Here is a 26,756-nt window from a genome sequence, read left to right as displayed (position 1 = left end):
AAAGATCTTTCATTTAGTTCATTTTTTTTTTGCCACAGTGTCTTGGCTTTCCATGCCTGAAATACTCTCATGGGCTCTTTAGCCAGACCCAAATGCCTTAAGGGCTGATTCTGAGGCCAGAGTGCTGTTTGGGACATCTGCCATTCTATGAGTCTGCCGTGTATCCCGCTTCCCATGTTGGATCGTTTCCTTTTTAATTCTATCAGTAGTATTTGCAGACACTAGTCTTGTTTATGTGATCCCTTTGACACTTAATCCTATCATTATGATCAATTATGAACTGAAACTGATCATTTTGACTAGTGAGTCGGCATTGATACATGCCAACTTGATGGATGCCACCTTGAATTGGAATCCCCTGACATGTTTCTAACTCTACCATTAAGGGCAAGTCTGATTGAACATGTGTGAACTGTACATCTCCTCCCTCTCTTATTCCCACTCTTATATTTAACAGGGATCACTTTTCAGTTAAATTTAAACACCTAAGAATAATTTTAAGGCTGGCATATTCTATCCGCTGGTTCACTTCCCAAATGGCTGCAACATCTGGGGCTGTGCCAGGCAGAAGCCAGGATCCTAGAACTCCATCTAGGTCTCCCATATGTGTGGCAGGGGCCCCCGTACTTGGGCCATCTTCTGATGCTTTCCCAGATCCATTAGCAAAAGTGGATCAACCAGACCTTGAATAGGCACCCAAATGGGATGACAACTTTGCAGGTAGCAGTTTACCACAATGGCACCCTGGTAGTCAGGCTTTATAGATCTTATCTAAGTTTGTGGATAAATCAGAGGTAAAATAATAGGGCTTTGAAAATAAAGTACTATTTTATTAGAATCTTCCAACGATGCTTTTAGATATAATTAACTAAATTTGGCTTTGTTTGCGTGCTTATACATTGGAGAGTTAACTTATCTTTGAGAATCCATCTTATTTTACATGGCTTAGAATTTGAGCAAGTAGCTAAATGCTCATCCCTGATAATAGGCAATGTTAAATATTTATTCTTTGGCATGCAGAACATTTTCACAGTTTTCTCACTTGGCTTTTTGCCTATCCTCATGAAACACTCCTTGATTTTAGTGTATTTTTTCAAAGTACTGTACACATCTTTAGTGAGTTCATTTATTTTAAAAAAAGTAATAAAATGAGAGTAGATGTCACATATTTTAAAGTTTTCTGGCCATGAATTAAAGCTGTGTGTGCTTCATTAGATGAACTATGAGCTGAGAAGCACTTTGAAATGTCAATTACAGGCAGATTCAGCTGGAAATCCCCCTTGGAGCACAACTCCTGACTCCATGTAGTTAGAAAATAATAGAAAAAAGAAGGAACAACTGTACTGTATACTTGTCACAGGACTGCATTATTGAGGAAAATTGATCTTCATCTTTATGGCTTATTATTGAGCAACTATTTTTAATAACTTCATATTCATCCATGAATGAAGCTCTTTGAACTTCAGCTTCTCTTTTAAACGAGTCAGTTACTGAATAGTGTATATATGTCATGGTTAGGAAACCTTTCAAACAAAATGACCCCTTTCCTCTAATAAATATATATGTGGAGGAGTCTATGGGGCCAGTAACAGGGGAAGTGTACTTCCCTTACGAATAACACATGTAAAGCCCAGGGACTGAGAGAGTGCAAAGTAAAGTTGAACAGAAGGCACAGCCAGAACTTGGGTGTTATTTCAGAGTGGGGAGAGAGGCTAAGAGAGGAATTAGGAAGAGCTTTGACCTTGTTAAAAATACATTTGCTGGAATTTTATTCATAAAAAATTATGGGCATGTATAAGAATTTTTATTTTCTAAGGTAAATAATAAAAGAGATTCATTATATTCACGCTAAGTGCGTTCACTGGTGATAGCTATGAAGGAGGTAGAAATTCAGGGAAGTGCTAATCCTGTAGGCTTTAGTAAAACCATGAAGTAGAATTTTACATCCTATAAAAATAAATCATTAATAACAAAATTACCCTATTAAAATTATACATAACCAAAATGTTAGAGCAGTAAAAGTAACATTTTAATTCAGGATCACATTTCTATAAACAGTAAACTTTTAAATTGTTAGCATATGCTGATTTTTATTTGAAATAACCATAAAATATACTTATTAGGAAATCAGCAAGGCATCAAAACAGAAATAGTAGTGGAGATAATTCATGGAGAATACATAAGTTTATGCATCACTATTCCTCTGGGGAGAACTCCTTTATAGTAAAATTTGTCCCCCACCCAGGGTTGAAGTGGGGGGCTTCACTCCAAGAGAGGGTTTCCTGCTTCTGGTACCACCTCAGGAGCCAGTCTTGTTCTTGTGGAACTGAGTTTTGAGTTCCTGGGTGCAGCAGCCTTTAATTTGTGCTTCTCAATTTTTACATCACTTGTAGGACTGTAATCTTCCCACTCAGATGTGTTCTACAGATGGGGCTGGGGGCATGGGGACAGTATGAAGCTTTAACATCTCTGCTTGAGGTCCACCATGTCCCTGAGAATATGCAGGATACAGGATCAGTGGTGGCAGATGAGAAAGATGTGGTCATCCCTTGCCATGCCTAACTTGACTTGAGGACTGAAATAAGCAATTACTATCCAATGTATGGCCGGCACCGTGGCTCAATAGGCTAATCCTCTGCCTGCGGCGCCAGCACCCAGGTTCCAGTCCCGGTCAGGGTGCTGGATTTTGTCCCAGTTGCCTCTTTTCCAGTCCAGCTCTCTGCTATGGCCCAGGAGTGCAGTGGAGGATGGCCCAAGTGCTTGGGTCCTGCAGCCGCATGGGAGACCAGAAGGAAGCACCTGGCTCCTGGCTTCAGATCAGTGCAGCGGCCATTGGAGGGTGAACCAATGGTAAAGGAAAACCTTTCTCTCTTTCTCTCACTGTCCACTCTGCCTGTCAAAAAAAATATTAAAAAAAACCCCAATCCAATGTATAAGTGTTGTAACAGCACACAGACTAGGCACTGTGGGAGGAGCACATGAATCAATACTTTGACTGGCATGCTTGATAGATAAGCAGAAGTCTGTTGGGACAAGAGTAGGGAAACTGTTCCTGTGAGGAAGAAGAGCATGTGCAAAGTCCAGGGATAAGAGGAATCATGACACATTTGAACAGAAGGCATAGCCAGAACTTGGGGGTGTGACTTAAAGAGAGTTGGGAGAGAGAGGCTCAGAGTTGGGAGGAGCTTCAAAAGCTTTATGATGTCATTTAAATTTTATCCTTAGAACACTCGGGATCCCTAGAAATTTAAAGCAGGAGCATGTCATGATGGTATATAATTTTAGAAAAATCACACTAATAACTTGGTGCACAATGGTTAGCAGGGGAAGGTTGGAGGCAGGGGTCGTGCAGGGGTCATGCAGGGGCTACAGCCATCCAGAAGAAAGCAGATCTGTTGTGCTTGGAACATGTCCATCTTGAGGGGTCTGAGAGAGTCCTGTCTGCATGGACAGAGGCAGCTGGAGTTCAGGGAAGGGATTTGATCCATGGTGATGCCAGATTACAGAGGGAGAATGGGACACAAAGATGACAAGGAAAGAACCACAATATTGGATTTCTCTAGTGCTACTGTTTTAATTTGGCTGTGTTTGCATTCTTCTTGAGTCATTGTTTATTTTCATAATTCATAAGTGTAGACTTTCTTTGTGATGATAACAGAAAAAAATAGGTGCTATTGAAGGAGGGAAAATAAGAAGAGAATTGGAAACCAAAGTCCAGGGAGTGGAATCCCAGAGAAACTTGGAGAAAAACTCAGTGCAATTCCTTCTGCTGCCCCAGGAGCTGGAGTCAGCCTGGCAATCCCTGCTTTCAGGAGCTTCTCTTTCCACTCTTTTTTTTTTTTTCTTTCTAGTTCTTTCAGTTGTTTCCTTTCCACTTTACTTTCTATTACTCAAACCATAGATCTCCTTAAAGGCTTTTCATTTTGATGTTTGGTGGAAAAGAGAACAGTGACGACTATGTTTTCAAATCATTACTAGCATCTTGACTTTGACAATATATACTTCATTAGACCTGTGCAGAAGAACCTTTTGGGCCAACATGGTCACAGGTATACAGAGTTCTCCTGCCCAGTAAAAACATTGTATGTTTCACTATTACAATTGGTAAGAGTTCTTTTTTTTTAAAAAAAAAAATTCTACTTCAATAGGATTTTTCTCATGCTTTGGTTTTACAAGACCAAATAATGAGATTTAGAAGTTTCCTTTAAAGCAACTTAATTCAATTTCTTTAATAACACACATTAGGCTGGCGCCATGGCTCACTAGGCGCCACCTGCGGCACCAGCACCTCGGCTTCTAGTCCCAGTTGGGGCGCCGGATTCTGTCCGGTCACTCCTCTTCCAGTCCAGCTTTCTGCTGTGGCCAGGGAGTGCAGTGGAGGATGGCCCAGGTCCTTGGGCCCTGCACCCACATGGGAGACCAGGAGGAAGCACCTGGCTCCTGGCTTCTGATCAGCACAGCATGCTGGCCGTAGTGGCCACTTGGGGGGGGGGGTGAACCAACAGAAAAAGGAAGACCTTTCTCTCTGTCTCTCAATGTCTAACTCTGCTTGTCTATATATATATATATATATATATATATATATACATATGTATATATAAATAAATAACACACATTGGCCAAGTTATACTCGTTAAGGAAAGAAAATATAACCCAATTTTTTGTTTTCCTTTTTCTGATGTAAGTTGAAGCCCTACAAATAATTGCTAATAGTGTTTAGTTAAGAAGAATTTGTTTTAGTTGTAGACATTAAAATGTACTTATTAAATTTTTCTCTTTGCCAATTTAGCATTTTAAAATGGTAATATGTCATTGGACGGGGAAACCTTGCACTGTCATCGAAAATTTGCATTGGGAACATGATTCTGTTGTGCATCTATTTTTGTTTTTTTCTAAAGGATGAATTTTGTTGCACAAGTGCAGTGTATTTTATACATTAGACATGTTAGTTCAGGAATGTCAGTTGATTCTATAAAGATAAACATCTACAGTGGATGGCCAATCCAAATATAAGACTCAGCCAACCAGCCTGTGACCTAGTTCACTCCTCCCATCTTTGTCTGGCTTGCAAAGCACCTGACTTTGGGGGAGAAAGTAAGCCAAAGTGATATTTGGTTTGAATGTCTATTAACTATTTTATTCTGAGACTTCATGAATACTCTTATTTTTACAACTAAAATATATCAACATATACAGCATAATGTACACCATAGAAGACCAAACACTAGAAGTTTCCTTAAGATATCAGAAAATATATCTTTTCCTTAGAATAAGTACTGACTTAAATACATTTTGTTTTTAGTTCTAGTAGTTTCTTAATTTTTTCCCTTTTTTTTTTTTTTTTTTTTTTTTTTTTTTTTTTTTTTTTTGACAGGCAGAGTGGACAGTGAGAGAGAGAGACAGAGAGAGAAAGGTCTTCCTTTGCCGTTGGTTCACCCTCCAATGGCCGCCGCTGCAGCCGGCGCACCGCGCTGATCCTGGCAGGAGCCAGGAGCCAGGTGCTTTTCCTGGTCTCCCATGGGGTGCAGGACCCAAGCACCTGGGCCATCCTCCACTGCACTCCCTGGCCATAGCAGAGAGCTGGCCTGGAAGAGGGGCAACCGGGACAGAATCCGGCGCCCCAACCGGGACTAGAACCCGGTGTGCCGGCGCCGCAAGGTGGAGGATTAGCCTATTGAGCCACGGCGCCGGCTAATTTTTTCCCTTTTAATGTAGACAATTCAAACAATAACACCCTCCTGATGTTTGGGGCAGCATTTGGCCTCTTACTAAAGTTCCAAGCCTATAACTCCACTGCCTAGTATGCTGGTTTCTATTACACAATAGAACACAGGAGTTAATTTGATCTAAAGCCTGTTTATACAGTGACTTTTATAATGTATACCTAAAGAGGGAGGACTAAGTTTTATGAGACCAGCATCTCTTGTTAAGTCCCTACTCCACCCTCTTCTAATTGGAACTGACCCTTAAGTTGAATAGGGAACAAAGAGTTCTGCAGTTAAGATATATCACTGCATGTTGCATCTTGCCCTTAGTAAAGGGGGAAATAGAGACGTAAGCCAAGAATCTGAATTCGAGGGTGGAATATATATTCACTTTTGATTTTATTTGGAGAAACATGAGAAACACGTTTTAAAAATCTTCATTGGTTCCTTATTCTAAATTTGGGACATTCTTTAAGATGTGTGGCAAGTGAGATTTACATATAAACAGCCTTCTGTATAAAAATGTCCATATTTTTTAATCTGTGAAGTTGTATATTCTGTACGCTACAAACCAGACTTGTTTTTTGGATACGGAAATAGGGGCGACTTCCAAGTCTTAAATAGGTGCTTCAGTGGGCACTTGGATGGTTGAGGGCATGTGGAAAAATGGAATTAAAAGGGAAATTTGCTTTGGTGAAAAAATATGAAATCCCCGGATGGTTTTTTCATAATACACATTTCAAGAACTATTTGAAGACTCCTATATATACACATTTCAAAAAATGAACTTTTCTTAATTCCATTTTGACAAGCTTTTGAAGTTCCTTTTTAGATACCCTGAGCTCAAAGAAGAGGGTTGGGCTGGGAGTATACATTTGTGAGTACTGTGCATTCAGTGGTGATGGAAGCTGCACACACACACTTGATTGTCTTGTGAGGGAACACAGAGTAATAAGAGGATAAGCAGGCCTACCTTTGAGCCCTGGATTGGATAGAGAAGTTTGAAACTTCCAGCAGTACTGAAAAGCAGCAGCGTGGGAGGCAGAAGGAAACTGGGAGAGGATGGTGTGATAGACACCAAGGGGAAAGCAGGTTTTCAGAGGCAGAGAGCAGTCACTGTTCTCAGCTGCTCCTGATGGGTCACATGTGGTGTGAACTGAAGCTGTTGGATTCCGCAACAGGAATCATTGACGATCTCTGGGAAGCTGAGTGGTGAGACAGCTAAGGTGGAAAACAGATCGGCATGGATTGAAGTGGAGCAAAGGTGGACATTTTTGAGGGGTCCAGCTGGCAGAAAGGACAAGAGATAAGGTGGGAATTAAAGAGTCAGGTGAACCAGGACAACCATTGTTACAGGACAGACCCGCATGTGCTAGAAGCTAGAAAAAAGTGTTTGAGCCAGAGATTCAACATACAAGTGAGAAAAGGAAGATGACGAAGAATAAAACAGCAGGAACAATAACAGCTGCTATCTGAGTACTTACTGCTTCCAGGGCATGGTGGTACATGCTAGACATATATCCTCACATTTAGTACCTGCAATACTTGTATGTTGTGGGTACTATTTTTCTTTTAAGTTAGAGAGGAGAGGGCTGAGACTCAGAGATGCTAACTAGCTGGCTCAGCATCCTCTAGCTAGTAAGTGATGGACTAACTTACTGACATACAGTTGGAGGCTTCTAAAGGCCCATCCCATCACTCTCGAATGGAATTCAGGTATGCTTCGTTTTCTAAATGCATTTGGCTTTTTTGAGAGGAGGAGAGCCAGAATAATAGCAAGAGTAAGAGAGACAGAGCTCGCATCTGCTGGTTCATTTCCTAAGTGGCCGCAATATTTAGGGCTGCATAAGACCAAAGCTAGGAGTTGGAAACTCAATCTGGGTGACAGGCACCCAAGTACCGGACTCAACACTTGCTATATCCTAGAGTTATACTAGCAGGAAGCTGGAATTGGGAACCCAGATGCAATGTCTTAACTGGCATCTCAGCTGCTAGGCCAAATGTCTGCCCCTGTGCATCATTTGAATATACTTAAAGATCCCTTAACTTACATTTTGGGAAGAACTACTTTGAAACTCTATATCTGAAGTTTGTATTTCTTTCTTTTTAAAGAATATTTATTTGAAAGGTAGAGTGACACACACACACACACACACAGAGAGATAGAGAGAGAGAAAGAGAGAGAGAGAGAGAGAGAGAGAGAGAGAGAGAGAGAGATCTTTTATCTGTTGGTTCATTCTCCAAATGTCCACAATGGTCGAGATGGGTCAGGCCAAGGCCAGTAGCCTGAACTCCATGTGGGTGTCCCATATGGTTGGCTGGGGCTCAAGCACTTGGGCCAGCATCTGCTACTTTCTCAGGTGCATTAGCAGGGAGCTGGATTGAAAGTGAAGCAGCCATGATTCAAACCAGTGCCCAGATATGCTGCAGGCAGTAGCTTAATCTTGTGCTCTACCATGCTGGGTCCTTAAGTTTCTAACTGCTCTACTCTAGTAAATAGCTCTACTCTGGGCTTAATCTATAGATAGAATTTAGATGTTGAGAAAACTTAGCCTTGTGAGTATGCATAAAATACTGTGCTGTAAAATATAGACTGTTTGAAGGAAAGGTGATGTGCCCAAAGAACTCCTGAAGCAATTGACTGAGGTAGAACATAAGACTAGGAGAGATTTGATCTACATTTATAGAAGGACAGAGAAGGCAGACCGAAGTTGCAACAAGGCAATTCCAAGGAAGTGATAGGAGTGATTCCTGCAAACTATTTCCTTGTAGATTCTTGCTGGCTGAGTTTCCTGAAATCATATTAATTCTGTCTTCTTGCTTTTAATAGGGCATAATGACTACATGTGTCCAGCTACCAACCAGTGCACAATTGACAAAAACAGGAGGAAGAGCTGCCAGGCCTGCAGGCTTCGAAAATGCTACGAAGTGGGAATGATGAAAGGTGGTAGGTACATCTGATTCAGGTGCCTGATACAGATGGCCTTGGCTACTGCCCAGTGCTAGCTGTGTCTGTTTCAATAGCAGTGGGAATTCTGTGTTTTTTCATCTAATTAACTTCCTTCTATTCTTATTTTTCTTTGCCACAAAAATATGTTCATAATACACTTTATTTTTTAAAAAAATTAGAAGCATCTACAACTGGAAATTCTGACATGCCATTTAGTGTTTTATATTTTCGATGTAAATAATTGTATTTAAATCAAAAGTGTGTGGGAGGTGGTGGAAGGGAAGGAAGACTGCTCATTGAATTATTCAGGACATGTTTTCCAGTTGCTCTTTGTGTTGCTAATGCTAGAATATGATATTTGGAGATATGCTTTCCTTAAATTGAGGCTAGTTCATGTGAAAGCTAAATAGCTAATTTATAGACTTTCAATTTCTTAATATCTCCTATAGAATTTCAATTTAAATCAAAGCAACTTTGTCCTTTATTTATTTTTAGAGTATTCATTAGCAAGTTAACTTATTTTTAGAAGGTTTTTATTTAATGAATACAAATTTCATATGTACAACTTTTAGAAATATAGTGGTTCTTCCCTGCATTCCTGCTTTCCCACCCCCACTCCCATCCCATCTTCTACTCCCTCTCCCATCCCATTCTTTATTAAGGTTTGTTTTTAATTGACTTTATATACAGAAAATCAACTCTACTCTAAGTAAAGATTTCAACAGTTTGTACCCACAGAAACACACACCAAGTATAAAGTGTAGATTGAGAGCAAGTGTTACAGTTATTTCTCATAGTACAACTCATTAAGGACAGAGGTCCTATATGGAGAGTAAATGCATGGTGACTCCTGTTATTGATTAAAAAATTACTCTTATTTTTGATGTCAGGGACCACCTGAACCTCTTGACATGAGTTGCCAAGGCTGTGGAAGCCTTTTGAGTAAACAAACTCTGTGTTTAGACAGGGCCATATGCAAAGTGGAAGTTTTCTCCTCCCTTCAGAGAAAAATACATCCTTCTTTGATGGACCCTTCTTTTCACTGGGGTCTCACTGAAAATCTGCAAGAGAACATTTTTTGCCACAGTGTCTTGGCTTTCCATGCCTGAAATTCTCTCATGGGATTTTCAGCCAGATCCGAACGTCTTAGGGGCCGATTCTGAGGTCAGAGTGCTGATCAGGGCTATTTGTCATTCTATGAGTCTGCTGTGTGGACTGCTTCCCATGTTGGAACTTTCCTATTAATTCTATCTATTGTTATTAGCAGATACTTGGTCTTATTTATGTGATCCCTTTGACACTTAATCCTATCTATATGATCAATTCCATACTTAATGTGATCACTTTATCCTGTACAATGGGATTAATATCATCCAGCTTAATGGCATTGGGAGTCCCATGGCAAGTTTTCAGCTTTACCCTTAGGGGTAAGTCCGTGGGAATGTGTGCCGAACTGTACAGCTCCTCCCTCTCTCATTCCCACTCTTATTTTTAACTGGGATCTATTTTCAATTGAGCTTTGTCCTTTAGAAGTTGAGTCAACTACCAGTCTTGTTGGCCTCAGAGTCTAGCGTGGTGCTGGGAACAGTTCAATGACTGCTGAGCTCTGACAAAGACCAAGAACTCAGGAGTCATTCCCGTGTGCTTATATTTGTGACTGTGCATGTGTCTGTCTTTTAATGTTCTTGTTCTTCCAGTTTTCTTATTTGGGGATCAGAAGTCCCATCCTGAAGGCATTAGGTGCTCCTTAAGTGTGGTTGTCTGATTGATATCCATACGTTCTTGGGAATATAATTTTGTGAAACATTGCTATTCATCTAGGATAACTTTCAGCACAGCAAAGGTGAACAATCAGGGAATGCATCATTAAAATAAAGTCACACACACCTTCTGTGTTTCAGGATGATGCAGAAGGAGGGAGGGGCAATGACTGTGCTTCCTGCTAATGGTAGCAAGGAAATGCTTTCTGAAGATGGCAATTGCAGTCATGGGATGTGTTTGGGAGAGCAAAGTTACAGCAAAGAAAGAATTGTACTTTACAAATAGAAGGCAGCTAATCTTTTACTCATAAATAGATAGAGGGGTAGGAGAGGAAAAACACAGAAATGAGATTGAGAAGTAGGCACGCTTGGTTGTTACAATGATTATGTGCTATATGTTTAGTTCTGTGGTCCTCAGTAAGCTCACCAGGTTGAGATTTTGAGTGCAGAATTTGGAATAAATTCTCCTGGAGAACAAAGGACATTTACACATTGGGTGAGCTATGACTGTATGTCTTCAATGTCTGAAAAAGCTGCTTTAATAAAAGGGTAATTAATTCTAAGTATTTAACAGCCACATTCAGAAAATGACACTTTGAGTCATAAATGGATTAAATATTTAAGGAATTCATCTTTCTTTGTACTGTTGGAATATTAGTCAAGCTTAATTAAACTCACAAAAAGCTTCTGGAGGTAACTTGATAAGCGACAGGAATTTAACAGCTATCTGAGAAAAGTTTAGTTTGAAGCACTTTAAGCCAAGCTTAATATTGTTCTTTGGAAATTACAGATAGGTAATTCTATATAGCCCAGGCTTTCTGAAAGATAGTAATAATCAACTTGTAAATGTGTCCAAAATATGTTTATTTTTAAATTTGAGATTGTACGCATATCCCACTTTATAGATATAATTATTTTATCCCCCTAATTATCTAGGTCCTGTCTGGGTATATAAACATAAATTGTACATTCTTAGTTTTAATCTAACAAATTCAAATATGCAAATGCATAGTAAAAGCATCCCCCACCATTTTCAAATAGAAATTGAGATAATTTGACTTGACATAGCCAGTGTGTCTGAGCATGCATGCACTCATACATTTATATTTATGCCTACAAAATATTTATCTGTATTCATTTTCCAGGGATGCCATAATGAAATACCACAAACTGGTGGCTTGAACAGCAGAAATTAGCTTTTGTCATGGTCCTGGAGGCTGAAAGTCTAAGTTTGAGGTTCTCACATGGTCTTTTCTCTGTCCAGTGCACTCTTCCTCTAATAAAGGCAGTGGTTCCATTAGATTAGGGTCCTAATCTTACAACCTCACTTAGCCTTAATTACCGCTGTCACTCCCCCTCTTCACGGAGGAATGACACTAAACCCTGCCTAGGTTTCCTATCCGAGTCACGGCACCATTATGCCTCCTAAGCTTCATATCCGAGTCACGGCACCATTATGTCGCTTCCCCTCTTCGTGGAGGAACGACACAGGACCCTGCGCTGTTCTTTTGTCTGCTCGGCCCTCCCCGGGTTTGCTGCTGGTTCTTCCCGGGTTGGCTACCATCCCTTCCACCTCCGTGGAAGGGCGGTTCCCCCTGCCACTTTCCCCACTTCCGCGGGGGAGCGGCACACCGCCGGCCGGCTCTCTCGGGCTTCTCGGGGGCTGCTCAGGTGTTCCTCAGGTGTTCCTGGTGCATGTTGTCTCTCTCCTCCTTTATAGTCCTCTTCCACCAATCCCAACTCTGCTACCCACACGCCGAGTATGCTGCTCTCCTCCAATCAGGAGCAGGATCAGCTCCTGCAGGTCATCACTCAAGTTGGCGAGAGGCAGCTGCGTAGAAGCTGTTTACTCCTCTCCCAGCGCCATATTGTGGGAGAGCAGATGCATAGAATAAGTCTTAATTCCAGTAACTTAGTCTAGTCCGAGTTGCTCCCCACAACCGCTATAAAGACCCTGTCTTCTAATATTTTCATAAAGGGGGCAACATATGATTTTTGGTGGGGAGACACTCTTCAGCCCAAATAAGCTACTTTAACAAAATTCCAGACTGGTGGCTTAAATAACAGAAATTAGTGGTCTCCTGCTGTGGGATATTGGAGCCTGAGATCAAGGTTAGCAGGTTTGGTTCTCCAGAGGCCCTTCTTTTTAGCTTGCAGATGGCCAGCTGCTCCTGTGTCTTCACTTGGCTTTTCCTCTGCCCACACATTCCCAGTGTCTCTTCTTAGGAAGATATCAGTCATACTGAATTCTGGACCTAAGCTTAGTGTCTCATTTGACCTTAATTACCTCCTTAAAGGCCCCATCTCCAAATAAAATCACATTCTGAAGTCCTAGAGGTTAGGATTTCAACATAGGACTCTTGGGGAGACCCACAATTTAGTGACTCACAGTATCCCATAGGGATTACTCAGTGATTACATATAATGAATACGTGTATTTATGTCCATTTAAATACTCGTGTATACAACTTTTAAGCCAAACTTTAAATTCATAAAACTATGGGATATGAGCACATCTCAGAAAGCAATATGGTTTATTGTAGTTTCAACTACATAGGATAATACACACATAGTCTCATGACAACTTGAATAACAGCTCCTCAACCTCCCATTGACTAAAGAGTTAACTTACAACTAGAAATACAATGGTAACTAAAATTTGTAGTTGTAAAGAATAGCAGTAACTGAATACATATTTACAATATTTTCCAACTGACTTTACAGCAATCTGGTTTTTTTTAGAGTGGCTACCAATTAGGATATAGAATCTCCACATATGGAATAAAAAACTTGATTTCAGCTAAAATAGAACCACATACCTATGCCTATATTCATAGCAAGTATGAATGAATTTACTGAGAAATTATTTCAAACATCCAAGAGTGCATGCTTGTCCACATTAAGAATCAATTTTAATCTGTAAGGATGGTTGTAGTCCCTGAACATCCCAACATCATCGGGAGATTTTGTTCTGAACCAGAGCAGTGCACTTAGAATTGCAGTATTTAAGATGTGGCTTAGATGAGGTGCTTTTCCATCTTAGTGCATGTGCTGGGTGCTCTATTGCCTTTGCTTTTTCCTCTATACACATCTCCCTCTCCTTCAGCTTTAAACTGCAGATTAGATTCTGTTCCCATGTCTAGGTTTGAAAATTGTGTTCAGGTTTTCATAGCAAGTAGCTTTTCTTTGAGTCCCCATCACTGTTATGATCAGTTGTACAGTGTCTGTCTTCCTATGAAGTTCATCATCCCCATGATGGCAGGGGCTTGCCTCTGTCCCCTCCTCTGATCAAGCGACTATATAAGTCCTAAAGTAGGTGTTCAGAAAAAGTGTTTTATGGATTAATGAAATGTCTCAATTCATTCACATGGTTATTTGTTTAGAGTACTTTACACGCACGTTATTGTGGATAAAACCGGAAGGAATAAGATCTTGATCCCTTGCACCAAAGTCCTCATGGTAGAATGAAGACATCCGCATTTGAAGATGAGTTGGGACTCGACTGGGTGGGAAGAGAGAATGAAGGTTCAGAATGGAAGTCCAGAGCATTTGTGGGCCACCTCTGGCTTTGGTCCAAACCAGAACACTACGCAGACCATCTGACTTGCAGGTTACATATTCTTACTCAGGAATTTGGTATTATAGCTTAGGGTAGTGACCTGAGGAAGTGAAAGTATGGATTCAAATACTGGCTCTTCCTTATACTTGCTGAGCAACACCATTGAAGCCATTTTTATGAGCTTGCCTGTCCTGATATAAAGTAGAGACAGATAATTTCTGTTTAACCAATTTGTTGTGAAGATCAGAAATCATAACGTTTGTAAATACAAACTTAAAGTACTACATGAGTGCTAGTGATTACATCTTTCCCTATTAATCCTCATCTTAGTTGAGCTTCATCATATCTGAGCACTTTTTTTTTCAATTGAAAGAAAGAAATGGCAGTTTCATCACTTCTGAGTATCTAATTTCTTTGTAGAAACATAAAAAATCTTTTTGGTCTCACATGCTGGATATATCTGCAGGATGAATACAATTTGTTACCATTTTATAATGCTAATGATTTCACAAATTTGTTGAAGTTATTTCCTTATAATATTATAAAAAGTGTGTTGGCAGCCAGATTTTCATTTGGCAGATAAGGAAACTGGCAACATAAAATAATGTACAGGGCTCTGGCATGGTGCAACCTGAAGGGTTTCCTCATAACACATGAAGGAGGAATTTGAGTCAAAGTAGCAGCTCTAAGCTAGTTCTGGTTTATTTTGGTGACGGTGTTGCTATTTGATTTTTAGAAATATTTTAAAACAATAATCAATCATGCATATTATGTGAAAACTATACATCATTTCAACATTTTTGCCCCCAAATAAGCTTGTTTTTCCATGAGTGTTTTGAAATATCCTGGTACAACTAATATAGATAAAGTATATGTATGTATCTGGGATAACTCAAATGCTAAAGAGTTAGAAAATAAGTTACTTCCTTATTTCCTAATTTTAATATTTGTTGTTGTGAGTTACTGTAATTTGCTTTATTTATGGGATGAAATTTCAACCCAGGATTGGGTTTTCAATTCTCTTTAATCTGACTTTGCTTATATTTTAGCAAAACTAAACAACAAATTACTAATGTTAGAAGTGACAGAATCAGGCTGATGCCATGGCTCAATAGGCTAATCCTCTGCCTTGTGGCACCGGCACACGGGGTTCTAGTCCCGGTTGGGGCACCGGATTCTGTCCCGGTTGCCCCTCTTCCAGGCCAGCTCTCTGCTGTGGCCCGGGAGTGCAGTGGAGGATGGCCCAGGTGCTTGGGCCCTGCACCCCATGGGAGACCAGGAGAAGCACCTGGCTCCTGCCATCGGATCAGCGCGGTGCGCCGGCCACAGCGCACCAGCCGCGGCGGCCATTGGAGGGTGAATCAATGGCAAAAGGAAGACCTTTCTCTCTGTCTCTCTCTCTCACTGTCCACTCTGCCTGTAAAAAAAAAAAGAAAAAAAAAAAAGAAAAAAAAGAAGTGACAGTCAAATCAATAAATTGAAAGCACAAATGGAAATTACTTTCTTGAGATTACCCAGTAATTTCTGAAGGGTAACTGCATATAATTTCAAGTTTTTTGCGAAAGGCAGCTTTGGGTGTTCATTTTTAGTATTTGATTTAAGAAACACAGTAAAGAAAAGATATTTTCTCCTCACCAAAGAGATTCTGGTTATTTTAAGCAACAACCTAAATATTTATGACATTAAAACATTTTATCAATTTATATCATATACAGTTAATATACCCAAAGATTTCCTCTACATCCTTCTGCATTTGTAACGAGAAACATTCTGAATCAGTAATTGAATCAAATATAGGACCATAAGATGAACAAATCTTATGCTTTGCAACATTTTCAACCAATCAAACTCTTTAGAAGGAGAAGCAGATCCTCAGTGTAGAAAAACAGATTAAAGCAGACTGCTTTGTCATAGCCTTTCCTCAGTCGAACATGGTGTTCATGAGAAATCTTGGAATTCCAGTTCCAAGGAGCACAGTTTGCAAACCACTGATCAACCTAGCCCCATCATCTTTTAGATAAGAAAACCAAGACCCACAGCTATGGAGCAGAAGTAAACTTGGAATTCTATATTCTGGACTCCAAGTGTTTTTATTTTTTAATGATTTATTTATTTACTTGAAAGAGTTACACAGAGAGGCAGAGGCAGAGAGAGAAAGTCTTCCATCCACTAGTTCACTCCCCAGTTGGCTGCAACAACTGGAGCTGAGCTGATCAGAAGCCAGGAGCCAGGAGCCTCCTCCAGGTCTTCCCATGCGGATGCACGGGCCCAAGCACTTGGGCCATCCTCCACTGCTTTCCCAGGCCACAGCATAGTGCTGGATCGGAAGTGGAGCAGCTGGGACCAAACCAGTGCCTACATGGGACATGGGCACTGCAGGTGGCAGCCCCACCCACTACATCAAGCGCTGGTCCCTCAAAGTGTTTTTTCATTCTTTTCTCTTTTAAAAAATATTTATTTATTTGAAAGAGTTACAAAGAGAGAGGGAAGGAGGGAGGGTAGGGAGAGGGAGGTAGAGAGGGAGGGAGGGAGGGAGAGAGGGAGGAAGGGACAGAAGGGGGGATATCTTCCACAACAGCCAGGGATGGGACAAGCCAAAGCCAGGAGCCAGGAGCTACTTCCAACATGGTTGTAGGGTCCCAAACACTTGGGCAGTCTTCATTTATTTCCCAGGCACATTGGCAGGGAGCTGGATCAGAAGTGGAGCAGCCAGGACTTGAACTGCGCCCATATGGGATACTGGCAAGGCAAAAAGCTTAACCTTCTGCACCACAATACCAGCCCCCAGAGTTCTTTTTCTTTCTAGCACATTTCTTTATTGTGGTTTGCTATGCTTCCACTCACATTTGTCATGAAAAATTGATTAAAAATATGGTTGATGAATAATTCAGTTTACACAAATACATATATATATATATACTTCAGTGGGGGTGTAATTAGCCATCATATTCTTCTGGATGTGATTACAACATCAATTGTTTTTTGACCTGGGAGATAAGGGCATTTGCCTAGCAGATTCATAGTTGACGCATGGATAGCTATTCATTTCTGCTTTAGTAGTGGTGGCAGCTCTGGTAGTAGCAGGGAGTATGAAATGTGTCAGTAGGTAATGACCACATTGATGTCAGACAAAATAATCAGATCATATTCCAAGACAAAGGAATTATGGCTATGAATTTCCATGGCAAAGGAAATGTCCATTAGTGTAGCATGGATGATAAAAATAGGATGACAAATTATGCAGGAGATGTCCTTGATAGCTATACCCAGCTACCTGATGGGAATGAAAGAAAGATGAAAGCCCCCATGACTGTTGGTGCAGTTGTTAGGGAGCAGAATTATCCTTGTAAAAACTGTGTTACTTTCAGATACCTTAATGTAGATTGAGCAACTTTGATAGTGTGATGGGATCAGCTCAATTCAAAGATTAATGTCCTATTGCCAATAGCAGCATCAGTGGCAGCGATGGTCGTGGAGGCTATGGAGGTAGCAGCCACAAAGGCAGGTGCATCAGCCAAGAAGTCCTTGATTTTTTTAGTACCTGTGGTGGGAAGGTATACTCAGTCTCCACAGATAAAGCCAGGACCCACTAGTATCCACTAATGACAGAATGAGGTACCGCAGCAATAGGAGGTAACCAAGCTGCAGACAAACACTGGCAATGTGAGGACACCCTCCATCCAGGACTCAAGAATACAGAATTCCCACTGATGTTGTCAATCACTTTGGAGTTTTAGATATTGCCAGCTTTGAACACCTGTACTATGATCAGCTTAAAGGAGAAGAGGGAGGTGTTCAGCATGTGCAGCAGTGTGACTTTCCTGGCTCCCACTTTGTCTCTGTCAGCTTCATGTCACTCAGGATTTCTGTGGTGCCTTGGAGGTTTTATTGGTGATGCCTAAAACCTGGAAGAAGGAGGCCTTTTTGGGCCCCAGACCAGTGTTCTGGGCTAGTGCTGTGACTTCTCTGGGGACAGTGTCACCAGCACAGGTGGCAGATGGCATCTTATTGGCCAGGAGCATGACCCTGATCACAGGTCCTCCTTGGGGACACAAAACCCACATTTCCCCAGATGTGAGGCAATAACTTCTCCAGGGCTGGGTTGTTTGCCAGAGACCCTTGGATGGCCTTGTGTATCCTGGTGTACTTTCTGATAGGCACCCTGGCCTTTCCTTGGAGTGATGTATGAATCTGCAACACTCTGCATGGACCCCACATGTGTCTGCTCCCACAGTGAAGCATTTTAGTCACTGAAAGTTGGTTATTTTAAGGAAATAGTTTGAATTCCAGGTTGCCCTGTTTTCCCTGGGCATAACCTTGGCACATCAGGGATTGCTATGCAGGGTTTAAAGATAATGTCACTCTCAAGAGGATGCTTGGTGAGAGAAGGCCCTCTTGGCTTCTTAATGTTGGGATGCTCTAGGGTTCAGTCTGGAGAACTCTTCTCTTCTTTGTCTTATACTTCTTGGTGATATCATCTAGTCCCATGGCATTGAATACTATTTGTATGGTGATAACCCCCAAATTCATACTTCCAGCCTAAACCCTCTCCCAAGTCACTGACTCATATATACAACTGTTCATTTCCTCTTCACTGGAGTATGAAAATAATTAAAATATCTCAGATTCAATTTGTTCAAGCCTAAATATGATTTCCCTGCATTCAGTGCTTTCTCTGCCATCTTACCCATCTCACTTAATCACTCCATGTTGCAAACCACTTAAGCCAAAACGTTTGACTCACCCCCAACACTCATATCATATAGTTAATTTTAAAATTTTGTTTCTTATGTCTGTCTTCTCACTAAAATATAAGCTTTAAAAGGCAGCTTTACAAGTAAGTAAAGTGTGTTTGTATTTTTTTGTTCACTGATGTATGTAATAAACACTTGGTCAGAGCCTGCAGATCACAGGCAGTCAATAAAGAGTTGTATGCATGAATTAATAGAGTGAATAAATTGAGTTAGAGAGAGAGCTAGGCACAGAGAGAGGTCTTCCATCCACTAGTTCACTCCCCAGATGGCTGCAACGGCCAGAGCTGTGCCAACCCAAAGCCAGGACCCAGGAGCTTCCTCTGGGTCTCCCAAGCAGGTTCAGGGACCCAAGACTTGGGCCATCTTCCACTACTTTGCTAGGCCATAGCAGAGAGCTGGATCAGGAGAGCAACAGCCGGGACTGAAAGAGGTGCCCATATGGGATGCCAGCGCTTCAGGCACTGTGGCACCACAGCACTGGCCCCAACTAGTAGGTAGTTTAAGTGGGAGACATACTGATTGATTTGCTGTCTGAATGATCTGTCTACTGCTGGAAGTAGAGTATTAAAGCCTCTTCCTATTATTATATTATAATATCTCTGCATTAATCAGCTTTTTGCTGATATATAAAAAATACCTTAGAGGAGATACTTAGTAAAGAAAGAGGTTTATACCATAATTGGATCAAGCCATCAAGCCTCTGTCCTTAATATCAACAATTAATACATTATTCATTAATCCACGACTTTAATATTTAGACATCTACATGAGTTTGGGTAGCCAAGTTCTGTTTAAATCATGACATTATCTCTTCCCTCATGTCTATTAATATTCGTTTTATATATTTAGGTGATCTGATATTGGATGCTGTATATTTATAGTTTTTATAACCGCTTGAAGAATTGATCCTTTTATCCTTATATAATGGATTTCACTGCTTATCCTATAGTTTTAAGTTAAAGTCTATTTTATCTGATTAAGTATAAATATCTTGCTTTTGGTGGCTTCCATTTGCATGGTATATCTTACACCACTCCTTCACCATTAGCCAATGTGGGAATCAATTGTTGGCAACATACAGTTGGTTTTGTTATTTGTTATTTTTATTTTTTATAATGACATACTTTCAGTTTATTTTATAATCATAATCTTAACCCTCAACTAAGTAAATAATTTATTAAACAGCAGAGACAAGGGCTGTAAACAATTATTAAATCTCAGAATGTTAATTTTTGTCATATATGTTACATTTTTGTGTACTCTGTTAGTTACCACAAATCAGGGAAAACATGATATTTGTCTTTTTGGGACTGGCTCATTTTGCTACGTATAATGATTTCTAGTTGCATTCATTTTGTTGCAAAAGACAAGATTTCATTTTTTTTATGGCTGAGTGATATTCCATAGTATATATATATTCCACATTTTCTTTAGTTATTGGTTAGTGGACATCTGGGTTGATTCCATATCTTAGCTATTGTGAATTGTGTTGCAGTACACATGGGGATACAGATAATCATATGCTGATTTCAGTTCCTACTGGTAAATTCCCAGAAGTAGGATGTCTGGGGCATATAGTAGGTAGATCGATTTTCAGATTTCTGAGGAAATTGTATACTGTCTTCCACAATGGTTGTTCTAGGTTACATTTCCACCAACAGTGTATTAGGGTAAACTTTTCCCCACATCCTCACCAAAATTTATAGTTCTTTGATTTCTGTATGAGAACCATTCTAACTGGGGTGAGGTGAAACCTCTTTGTGATTTTGATTTGCATTTCTCTGATGGCTAGTGATCCTTATGAGCATTGTTTCATGTGTCTCTTGGCCATTTGAATTTCCTCTTTTGAAAAATGCCTGTTCAAGTCCTTTGCCCATTTCTTAACTGAATTGTTTGTTCTGTTGTTTTTGAGTTTCTTAAATTTATTAATCCTTTATCAGTTGCCTAGTTTACATTTTCCCTCATCCTGTCAGTTGCCTCTTTACTGAGTGTTTCCTTGCAGTACAGAAGGTTGTTAGCTTGATATAATCCCATTTGTTTACTTTTGCAATTATTGCCTGTGCTTCTGTAATCTCTTCCAAGAAGATTTTGCCTATGCCAAGGTCTTGCAGAATTTCACGAATGATCTCCTCTACTAATTTGATGGTATCAGGACATAGATTCATATCCTTGATCCATTTTGAGTTGATTTTTTTATTAGGTGTAAAGTAGAGGTCCTGTTTCATACTTCTGCATGTGGAGATCCAATGTTCCCTGCACCATTCGTTTGAGACTGCTATTGTACCAGGGATTGATTTTAGCTCCTTTGTCAAAGTTGGTTGCTGATGTATGGGTTGATTTCTGGGTTTCTATTGACAAACCCACAGCCAATAGCATACTGAATGGGGAAAGTTGGAAGCATTTACATTAAGACCTGGAACCAGACAAGGATTCCCATTTTCAACATTCATATTCCATATAGTTATGGAAGATTTAGCCAGAGCCATTAGGCAGTAAAAAGAAACCAATGGGATACAAATTGGAAAAGAGGAAGTATCCCTGTTTGCAGATGACATGATCCTATTATAGGGAAACCAAAAGACTCCTCTTAGAGACTGCTGGACCTCTTAAGAGAGTTTGGTAAAGTTGCAGGATATAAAATCAACACACAAGGTGCTGGCACTGTGGAGCATCGGGTTAACACCCTGGCCTGAAGTGCCGACATCCCATATGGGTGCTGGTTCTAGTCCAGCTGCTCCACTTTCTTTTTTTTTCTTTCTTTTTTTCTTTCTTTCTTTCTTTCTTTCTTTCTTTCTTTCTTTCTTTCTTTCTTTCTTTCTTTCTTTCTTTCTTTCTTTCTTTTTTTTTTTTTTTTTGACAGGCAGAGTGGACAGTGAGAGAGAGAGACAGAGAGAAAGGTCTTCCTCTTCTGTTGGTTCACCCCACAATGGCTGACGCGGCCGGCACGCTGCGACCCGGTGCACCACACTGATCTGAAGCCAGGAGCCAGGTGCTTCTCCTGGTCTCCCATGTGGGCGCAGGGCCCAAGGACTTGGGCCATCCTCCACTGCACTCCCTGGCCACAGCAGAGAGCTGGCCTGGAAGAGGGGCAACCGGGACAGAATCCGGCACCCCCACCGGGACTAGAACCTGGTGTGCCGGTACCGCAGGTGGAGGATTAGCCTATTGAGCCGCGGTGCTGGCCATGCTCTACTTTCTAGCCAGCTCTCTGCTATGGACTGGGAAAGCAGTACAAGATGGCCCAAGTCCTTGGGCTCTTGTACCCGCATGGGAGACTGGAAAAAGCTCCTGGCTCCTGGCTTCAGATCCGTGCAGTTCCGGCTGTAGCAGCCATCTGGGGAGTGACCCAGTGGATGGAAAACCTCTCTCTCTGCCTCTTCTCTCTCTGTGTAACTCTGACTTTCAAATAAAATAAATAAAGCTTTAAAAAAATCAACACACAAGATTTAATAGCCTTTGCAGACACAGACAATGCCATGGCTGAGAAAGAACTTGTAAGATCAGTCCCATTCACAATAGCTACAGAAAATTTAAATACCTTGGAATGAATTTAACAAAGGAGGTAAAATATCTCTGAGAATTACAAAACATTAAAGTAAGAAATAGAAGAAGACACCCACAAAAACATGGAAAAAGCTTTCATGTTTGTGGATTGAAAGAGTTAATATCATCAAAATGTCCATACTACTGAAAACAATTTACAGGTTCAATGCAATCCCAATCAGATTACCAATGACCTTCTACTCAGAACTACAAAAAGTGATGCTTAAATTCATAGGAGAACACAAGAGACCCCCCAGAGAGCTAATGCAATCTTAAACAAAAACAAAGTTGGGGGTATCACAGTACCAGATTTCAGTACATAACACAGGAATAATAATAATTTGTATAATCAAAATAACCTGGTACTGGCACAAAAATAGACATGGAAATCAATGGGTTTTGTTAGTATTTTAGCCATTCAGTTACTGTCTGTGTGTTTTTAAAAATTTTTAAGTTTAGTTTCTAATTAGTTTTTATAGATTCAGTGTGATGTGTAAATACTGTTCCAAGAACTTGATTCCCTCCCTTACCTACTCTCTCCCCCATCTTCTTTCCATCTCTTTCCTTGTTGTGGTTTTTGATCTGTCATTTCAAATTTACGTTATAGTCAAAAGGCTTAGTACTTCACCAAATGAGAGGTTTGGTAAGAAAAAAACCTAAAAGACCCTAATTTAGTGGGAATATTGACAGCAGCTATTAGCAAAAATTGATGGAAAAGTGACCATTTCATCAATTACAGTAAATTTTAAAGTAATCACTGATAATTTAAACTATAGTAGTATAACATTCTTAATCACTGGTTTGACAAATTTATAAAACAAATTTTTACAGAACTGTATTTGCAGCAGTCCTGATGCACACAGACATTTCTTTCTTTTTCTTTTTTTAGTTTGTTTTTTAAATTTTAGCTCCCATGTATGAGGGAGAACATGCAGTATCTGTTTTTCTGTGTCTGGGTTATTTCATTCAACATGATGTTCTCCAGTTGCATCTATTTTGCTGCAACTGGCAGAATCTCATTATTTTTTATATTTGAATAACTTTCCATTGTGTACACATACCTCATTTTCTTTATTCATCTGATGATGGACACTTTGGTTGATTGTGATTTTGGCTATTGTGTATGTACCATGCTGCTATGAACATGGTGGTGCAGGTATCTTTTTTTTTTTTAATTTTTTGACAGGCAGAGTGGACAGTGAGAGAGAGAGACAGAGAGAAAGGTCTTCCTTTGCCGTTGGTTCACCCTCCAATGGCTTCCGCGGCCGGCGTGCTACGGCCGGCGCACCGCGCTGATCCGATGGCAGGAGCCAGGTATTTATCCTGGTCTCCCATGGGTGCAGGGCCCAAGCACTTGGGCCATCCTCCACTGCACTCCTGGGCCACTGCAGAGAGCTGGCCTGGAAGAGGGGCAACCGGGACAGAATCCGGCGCCCCGACCGGGACTAGAAACCGGTGTGCTGGCGCCGCAAGGTGGAGGATTAGCCTAGTGAGCCACGGCGCTGGCGGTGCAGGTATCTTTTTGATATGTTTTGTTCAAGTCTTTTGCATATATACCTAGTAGAGGGATTGCTGGATCATATGGCAAGACTAGTTCAAGTTTTTAAAGAAATATCAACACTGGATGTACTAATTTACATTTCCACCAATAGTGTATAAGTGTTCTCCTTTTTCCACATTCTCTCCAGCATTTGTTACTCCCTGTATTTTATTTTAGCCATTCTGATGGGGATGAGGTTATACCTCATTGTGGTTTTGATTTGCATTTCATTGACAGCTGGTGATATTGAACATTGTTTCATATGTTTGTTGGCTGTCTGTATTTCTTCTTTTGAGAATTGTCTATTGAACTCCATTGCCTATTTCTCAGCTGTATTTTTTTATTGAGTTTTGAAAGTCACTGATATTTTGGGATATTAATCCTTTATCAGATAGGCGGTTTGCAAATACTTTTTTCCCATTTGTTGGAGGTCTCTTCACTCTATTGATCATTTCCTTTGCTGTGCAAAAGCTTCTGAGTTTGATATAGTATAGTTTCACTTTTGTTGCTTATACTTAGGGTTTTTTTTTTCTAAGAAGCAGTCCCCTACACCAATATGTTGGAGTGTTTTTCCTATGTTTTCCTCCAGTAACTTCATAGTTTCAGGTCTTCAATTTAGGTCTTTAATCCATCTTGAGTTGATTTTTATATATGTTGAGAGATATGGAGCTAATTTCATTCTTCTGCACATATACATCCAGTTTTGCCAGCACCATTTGTTGAAGAGATTATCCTACTCCACGGTATGGTCTAAGCACTTTTGCCAAAAATTGGTTGGCTCTATATACATGGATTAATTTCTGGGCTCTCTATTTGGTGCCTTGATGTATGTATTAGTTTTTATGCCAGCACCAAGATGTTTTAATTACTATAGCTTTGTATAATGCTTTGAAAATAGAAATTGTGATGTGTCCAGCTTGATTTTTCTTGCTCTGGTTTGCTTTGGCTATTTTGGAACTTCTGTGATTCCATATGAATTTTAGGATTGATTTTTATAACTCTGTAAATATGTTTTTTCTTTATTCTACTGATATAATTTATGATGTTTATTAGACTTGTGAGTGATCAACCATCCTTGCATTTCTGAGATAAATCCCATTTGATTGTGATGTATGATCTTTAGATCTGGCTTTGGATTTGATTTGCTAGTATTTTGTTGAGAATCTCTTCACCTATGTTCATCAAGGATTTAGGTCTGTAGCTTGCTTTTCATGCTGTATATTTTTTCAGTTTTGGCATCTGTGTGATGCTGTTCTCATATAAAAGAGCTTGGTAGAGTTCAATCCTCTTCAATATTTTGGAATAGTTTGAAGACTATTAGAGTTACTTCCTCCTAGAATTTTTTGTAGGATTCAGTATCAAAGTCATAAAGTTATCTTTTCCTTGATGGAAGACTTTTGGTTGTTGCTTCAATCTCACTTCTTGTCATGCATCTGTTTAGATTATCTATATATTCTTGATTTAAGGTGGTAGGTTATATGAATCCAGGAATTTATCTATTTCTTTGAGATTTTACAGTTTACTTTCAAATAGTTGTTCATAGTTTTGTTTTTATCCTGTGTATTTCAGTGATATCAGTTGTCATATCTCCTTTTTCATCTCTAATTTTATTTATTTGAATTTTTTCTCTTTATTAGTCTGGCTAAAGGTTTATAAATTTTGTTTGTCTTCTCAAAAAACCAACTTTTGATTTTATTGATCTTTTATATTTTTTCAGTTTCAATTTTATTTCTTCTCTGATCCTTATTACTTCTCATCTCCAGCTGATTTGGGGTTTGGTTTGTTCTTATTTTCCTAAGTCTTTGATTTGCATAATTGATTTTTTGACAGGCAGAATTTAGACAGAGAGAGAGACAGAGAGAAAGGTCTTCCTTTTCCATTGGTTCACCCCCCAAATGGCCACTATGGCTGGCGTGCTGTGCCGATCTGAAGCCAGGAGCCAGGTGCTTCCTCCTGGTCTCCCTTGCTGGTGCAGGGCTCAAGCACTTGGGTCATCCTACACTGCCTTCCCGGGCCACAGCAGAGAGCTGGACTGGAAGAGGAGCAACCGGGACAGAACCAGCACCCCGACCAGGACTAGAACCCAGTGTGCTGGTGCCGCAGGCGGAGGAACCCAGTGTGCTGGTGCCGCAGGCGGAGGATTAGCCTAGTGAGCCATGGCACCGGCTGCATAATTAAATTTTAATTTGAGACATTTCTTCTTTTTAAAAATATAACCACTTAATGCTATAAACTTCCTTCTTAATACTGCTTTTGCTGTATTCCACATGTTTTTAATATGTTCTGTTTCATTTTCATTTATTTCAAGAATGATTTTTACTTCCTTTTTAATTTCTTCAGTGACATATTGATCACTCAATAGTATGTTGCTTAATATCCAAGTATTTATGAGTTTTATACTCTGTTTTTCATTTCTAGTTTTATCCATGTATGGTTTGAGAAGATACATGATATTATTTCAGTCTTTTTACATTTGCTGAGACTTGACTTGTGGCCCAATATATTGGTCTATCCTTAAAAATGTTCCGTGTGTTGATGAGAAGAAAGTTTATCCTGTAGATGTTGGGTGGAATGCCCTGTAAATATCTGTTAGGCCAATTTGCTGAATAGTGTATTTCAACTCTGATGTATCTTTATTGATTTTTTTTCTCTGAGTGATCTTTCCAATGATGAAAGTAGGGTGTTAGAATCACTCATTATTGTATTGGAATCTATCTTTCCCTTTATGTATAATAATATTTTCTGTATATATCTAGATGGTCTTGTTTTAGGTGCATATATATTTATGACTGATATAGCTTGTTGAATTGAACCTTTTATCTTAATATAATGTCCTTTATTTCTCTTTACAGTTGTTGATTAAAAAGCTGCTTTATCTGAAATCAGAACAGCTATGCTTGCTTATTTTTGACTGCCATTTGTATGGTATATTTTTTTCCAACCCT

The 26,756-nt window shown here is 39.9% G+C and overlaps 1 protein-coding gene and 1 pseudogene across 13 annotated transcripts in view; one reads left to right on the top strand and one right to left on the bottom strand.

The window, feature by feature from the left end:
• Positions 1-26,756, top strand: part of ESR1 (estrogen receptor 1) — a 466,687-nt gene that overhangs the window by 218,763 nt on the left and 221,168 nt on the right. For 9 of the 13 annotated variants that reach the window (XM_070073399.1, XM_008263696.4, XM_008263698.4 and 6 more), the window contains exon 4: positions 8,536-8,652. In XM_070073399.1, the coding sequence (XP_069929500.1) occupies positions 8,536-8,652 (117 nt within the window). The remainder of the gene's footprint in view (positions 1-8,535; positions 8,653-26,756) is intronic. The other 4 variants (XM_070073401.1, XM_070073398.1, XM_051854226.2 and 1 more) reach the window with 1 other exon arrangement.
• On the bottom strand, positions 17,385-18,287 carry LOC100347750 (putative ribosomal protein uL10-like; annotated as a pseudogene).

Source organism: Oryctolagus cuniculus, chromosome 5 (genome assembly GCF_964237555.1).
Source record: "Oryctolagus cuniculus chromosome 5, mOryCun1.1, whole genome shotgun sequence".
In the NCBI taxonomy this organism is placed as follows: domain Eukaryota; kingdom Metazoa; phylum Chordata; class Mammalia; order Lagomorpha; family Leporidae; genus Oryctolagus; species Oryctolagus cuniculus.
Note: the sequence above shows the minus strand (reverse complement) of the source record. Positions and strands in the feature narration are given on the sequence as shown.